The sequence below is a fragment of the Crocuta crocuta genome, unplaced genomic scaffold (genome assembly GCF_008692635.1).
Source record: "Crocuta crocuta isolate KB4526 unplaced genomic scaffold, BGI_CrCroc_1.0 scaffold657, whole genome shotgun sequence".
NCBI classification, from domain to species: Eukaryota; Metazoa; Chordata; class Mammalia; order Carnivora; family Hyaenidae; genus Crocuta; species Crocuta crocuta.
Genome location: NW_027529583.1, coordinates 1,414,965 through 1,420,508, shown reverse-complemented (window position 1 = coordinate 1,420,508; position 5,544 = coordinate 1,414,965). Strand labels below are relative to the sequence as shown.

The following is a 5,544-nucleotide window of genomic DNA, read 5'->3' as shown; positions in this document are numbered from 1 at the left end:
TCCTCAATAGTCTCAAAAATATCTTTTTATGGTTGTTTGGTTTCAATCAAAATCTACAAGGAGTCTCCACTTTTCACTGAATGGATATGTATTACACATCTCAGTAGGTCTATAACCATTTCCCCTCCTTTTTAAAAAACTTTTTTCTTCCTCCTTTTTTATGCCATATCTTTGTTGAAAAATATGGAGTCATTCCTATAGAGTTTTCCAATTCAGGATATGACTGTATTGTCACGGCATCACTTAGCAGATTCTTTTATCACATTTCCTAAAAACTGGTACATAGCTCTAGAAGCTTATTTAGATTTAGATTAAAATGAAAATTATTTTTCTGGAAAAACTATAAAAGTAATGTTTTTATACTATCTTTTATATTTAAAAGTTATGAATTTGAAATAGCAGCTCAATGGTTCCCATGGCATTTTGCACTTAAGAGTACAAGATTCTCAAGAGGGAAGGAGGTAAGCCATTCACTCTGGTTTCTGACTCATGCAGGAGTGAATCAGCTTCACTTCACTTCACTTTACTTGGAGTAACTTAGATTACTACTTTATCTCTAATTGATTTATTAGAGATATCCTTGGCTAAAGATGCTCATGTACCTTTGACTAAAAATATAAATTCCTTGTCTACATCCTATACTAGGAGTTTTAAAACTGGTTCTACTGCTGATATTCTATTATATGATATGCTTCAGTGATGGGGGAACACTTATTTCCACTTGCTTCCATGTTGATTAAACTCCCATTGGGTTAACACTCTTTGCTGCATCGTGATTCCTCACTCACTTTTTGCCTCCCTCCAGGGAAAGTGGAGTAAGTTATTAAAAGGTGAGTTTGAGAAAAAGAACCTTGCTGAAGTGGACCCGGATGGAACTGAGAGCCGCAGGCTATCAGATAACCGCAGTCCCTACAGCTGGGTAGTGAATCTTTCGTTCAAGGGAGGACTGAGCGAGCAGAGCAACTCAATATCTGCCACAGCTCCCCCGTGCAACACAACACCTAGCACAGTGGGGTGCACACCTGTTCTGTGTGCACTTGTCTGAGAACCCACTAGGGGATGAGCCTCTGGTGGGCAAAGAGTATTTTCCATCTCGGCATCTGCCAGCACTGTGATCTGCGCAGCATTCTCAGCAATGAGCACCCTCACATTTAGTTGGTCCCGATTCACACCAACTTGCACACTATACCAGCTCCCGTTCCTTCAGGGTCCACTTCAGTTTTCAAGCTACAGTCATGCTTTCCACAGGAAGTTCCCACCCAGTGACCACACCAGAGAGTAACTAAGGTCACACTCTTTTTGGATGGCCCCAGCCCACGACTAGGCAAGGTGGTGATACAACGGCCTGGCGGTTTCCACCCAAGGCAGGACTCCTCCACGGGGCCATCTTTGATACCATTAGGCTGGTGTAGGGTGACCAGCTATCACGGTTTGCTGGGACTGAGGGATTTCCAAGGATGTAGGATGTTCAGTGCTAAAGCTGAGAAATTTCCAGGCCAATTAGGATGGCTGGTCACTTTCACTGGTGTAGACGTTGTCAGGTCTACATTGGGGTCTGACAGCTCCCCTCCATCCAGTCTTGCTTCCTTCCCTTTTGCCTTTCACAGCTATTCCTCCTGGCTTCCTCTCGATGTCTGCTTCCCCGAGCACTCCGCCAACACAGGAGCACATGCAGCACAGAAACCAGGAGGGACCTAAATACTGCCAGAGGGCAGGGGAAAGGTTACTTTGACAATTACAGGGGTGCTTCTGGTATAACTTTTTCAGTGGGCGATTCGTTCAGCACCCTTTGAAAAAGAGAAGAGGCATACGTAAATACTCGATGACTTCAGGTTCCCTAAACTGCATTCAAATACTCAAAATGAAGGCTTTGCCAAAAAAGGAGTCAAACTTCTTGTCCCTATGTCCTTCTTTAAACATGCCTGCTATTAATTTCTATGAGTTACGAGGAAAAATGAAAGGAGCTTCACGTTTCCTGAGAAGTATCTTAAAATCAAGAGGGATTGTGGGTGAGGAAACGGGAAGGCATCCATCAGAGCCAGGAGTAGGGTAAGGAAAGCAAGGTGCTCAGGGCATAACATTTAGGGAGGCGCTCACTGTCATGGCCATTAGGAGTTCAGAGGCAGCACCTGCATGAACCTGAGCGTGAGCACTTCCTTAAATCTCACACCCAGTTGCCTAGCTTGCCCCATCCTTGTCTCAGCCCTGGCATCCATAATAATATTAGACAACTTACACAGAACATTCTGTCTTTCCTGCCCCAGGTACAAAGCCATCGTCCGGCCGATGGATATCCAGGCCTCTCATGCTCTGATGAAAATCTGCCTCAAAGCTGCACTGATCTGGGTTATCTCCATGCTTCTGGCCATCCCGGAGGCTGTGTTTTCTGATCTACATCCCTTTCATGAGGAAAGCACCAACCAGACCTTCATTAGCTGTGCCCCGTACCCACATTCTAATGAGCTGCACCCCAAAATTCACTCCATGGCTTCCTTCCTGGTCTTCTACATCATCCCACTGTCGATTATCTCTGTCTACTACTACTTCATTGCTAAAAATCTGATCCAGAGTGCTTACAACCTGCCTGTGGAAGGGAATATACATGTCAAGAAGCAGGTGGGTGCTTAGGATTGATTCATTTCCTCCTTAGGGATCTGATTCCTCTTGGACTCCACTGACAAGCACACTATTAGGAGGTCATGTCACCTGATTCTGCAATTAGAGGAGGTGGGTGATCTGTGGCCAGATGGTAAATGGAAACTCCTAGCCACAGAAGCCCAGATTTTCAGGTTTTAAAAAAAAATAATCTTGTTCTCTTACTAAAGACCTAACTAGGGAGGTATTGAGAATCTGGAAGGTTTGAAGTATGTGAAGTATGGGTTTCTTTTTGAGAAATATATGAAGTGTTGTTGTTAACAAAATAAAATGTTGAGGGCCATAGGAATGTGACTTCTTTTTTTTAAATTTTCTAATATTTTATTTCTGAGAGAGAGAGAGAGAGAGCAGGGGAGGGTCAGAGAGAGAGGGAGATACAGAATCTGAAACAGACTCCAGGCTCTGAGCTGGCAGTCAGCACAGAGCCCGACGCGGGGCTCGAGCCCATGAACCGTGAGATTATGACCTGAGCCAAAGTCGGATGCTTAACCGACTGAGCCACGGGTGCCCCAGGATGTGACTTCTTTAAACTCCAGTCACATTGTTTGGATAGGAAGAGGGTTACCACATGGGGACAAGGCAGAGAGTGTAAGAAAATGGAGCTGGTTGAAGAAAAAGAAGTTGTTTGACTAAGATAGGCTCACGGTGATTTGGGTTCAAATTCAGACCTCATGACTTAACTCGCTTACTCTTTCTGAGCCTCAGTTCCCTTACCCATGATTCAGAGTGATAACCCCCATATTGTAAGGCTGGAAGATTAAAAGACAGAGCTTATGTATGACCTAGAGTGCCCAGAATGCAGAATGCCCTCCACTCATGCTAGACTCCCTTCCCCATCCCCCATAATCCTGCAGAATTTCAGATTTGAGGTATGAATAGTAGGAACTGGGGACTCTGGCTTTATCCTCTTCATCAGTTCTTGTTTTCTAGTCCAAATGTAGATCATGTGGCATTTATGATGGAAAAGCAAAAGACTCCCTATCCATCTAAATGTACAGCTGACTCGGTGGCTTCACCCTTTAAAGTTTTTTTCCCCTCAATTATGAGGAGAGAGTGGCAGTTCTCAGTGAAACTCTCTCCATATTTTGAAAGGCCTCTCAATAGTGAACATCCATTGTACCTCCAATTCTTTCATGAGAACGATGTTTCCCCTTGCAGTGGTACCAAAGGGTGTTGGAAGCAAACGATCCTCAGCCCACATTGTCTAAGACCCTTCCTATATATTAGTGTAGCCCAGAAATAAGTTGAGATTTAAAAAAAATAATAATCGGAAGTTATTCTGATTTGGCCAGTAAGGAAGAAAAAAGCTGGCTGCTCTTTTGAGCATCAGGGGGAATAAGAAATTATTAGCTGTGGAGCCGAGAAAGACATGAAGTCATATGGCTGATAAACTGCACAGAGCTCTCCTGAGGAACAGGAGGTCACTTACTAGAATTTCACTGAGCAATCCATTCAAGCATGTAATCAACTTTGTTTAAAGATCTGTTCTCAGTGTCACGTTCTAACTATATTCTACCTCATGGATTTCTGCTTCCTGGCTTTTCCATTTCTGTGTTTCTGACTCCCCCTCTCCCTTTTCCATCTGTTTCTGTTGCTTTTCTCCCGTTTTATTGGATTCTCTCTTGTCCCCTTTCTCCCATTGAACCCTTTTTCTGTGGCTTTGTGAGCTCATCTATTCCAATTCCTTTCCCCCCGCTTTTGTTTTTCTTTTCTCTCTCTGAATCTTTGTCACTCTTCATTCATCCCACACCGTCCCTTGGTCCCGCTGTCTCTATGTGCATGACTCTCTCCTTAGATCGAATCCCGGAAGCGCCTCGCCAAGACGGTGCTGGTGTTCGTGGGCCTCTTTGCCTTTTGCTGGCTCCCCAACCACATCATCTACCTGTATCGCTCCTACCACTACTCGGAGGTGGACACCTCCATGCTCCACTTCATCACCAGCATCTGCGCCCGCCTCCTGGCCTTCACCAACTCCTGTGTGAACCCTTTTGCCCTCTACCTGCTGAGCAAGAGTTTCAGGAAACAGTTCAACACCCAGCTCCTCTGCTGCCGGCCCGGCCTGATGACCCGCTCTCACAGCACCGGCCGAAGTACCACCTGCATGACCTCCTTCAAGAGTACCAACCCCTCTGTGGCCACCTTCAGCCTCATCAACGGAAACATCTGTCATGAAGGGTATGTCTAGGCTGATCCTTGACCCTGTCCCCTTGGGGGTCCCTGGTTGTACTTTAGGGCTAGTAAAGAACCCCATACCTGTTGTTGTCTCTGTACCCTTCAGAAGGCTCGTGAGTGGTATAGGCAGGCTGCAGAGAGGCCCAAATGGACTGCTCTTACGTTTGAAAGGCCCATCAAGGCTTACATTTTCTGTCTCAACTTGTGAATGCCTCTTCTGACATAGAGCAAACCTTCCCTATTTTAGAAAAGGGAATAAATAAGAAGTTGTTACTTTAAACATCAAGCCCTGATACACAGTTATAGACAATTAAGTCATAGAAACTGCATGAACAAGCAGATTTACACAGCAGAAAAATCATATGTTAAATGTCCACTCTGTGAGAAACTTCACCTTGTCATTTCTTTAAGCGGAAACTAGTGCTTTAAAAATATGATGTGAGTGATTTTCCAGGAACGTTTATAATCACAAACCAAGGAACTGTTTTTTACACTTGTAACATGAAAGTCAGCCCTGTGAAAAACTCCCATGTATGACGGTCCATTCCCAAATTGATAACGCTGGCAGCCAGTTTAAGACGAATCCCCGAGTGTTGATTATTTTTAAAAGATGTTACTGGGGGCCCAGAAGAAACACTTAACACATCATTTTAAGGCAAAAACAGCCAAACACACAGACACATATACAAAGATCCATGTGAGGCTGTGGATTGGTAT

General features: G+C 44.4%; 1 protein-coding gene across 1 annotated transcript in view; it reads left to right on the top strand.

Moving 5' to 3' along the window:
* The window catches only part of GRPR (gastrin releasing peptide receptor), a 28,103-nt gene extending 23,263 nt beyond the window's left edge, over positions 1 to 4,840 (top strand). The window contains exons 2-3 of the mRNA XM_077761704.1: positions 2,265 to 2,616; positions 4,451 to 4,840. Coding sequence (XP_077617830.1) covers positions 2,265 to 2,616; positions 4,451 to 4,840 — 742 coding nt within the window. The remainder of the gene's footprint in view (positions 1 to 2,264; positions 2,617 to 4,450) is intronic.
* The last annotated feature ends 704 nt before the right edge of the window (positions 4,841 to 5,544 follow it).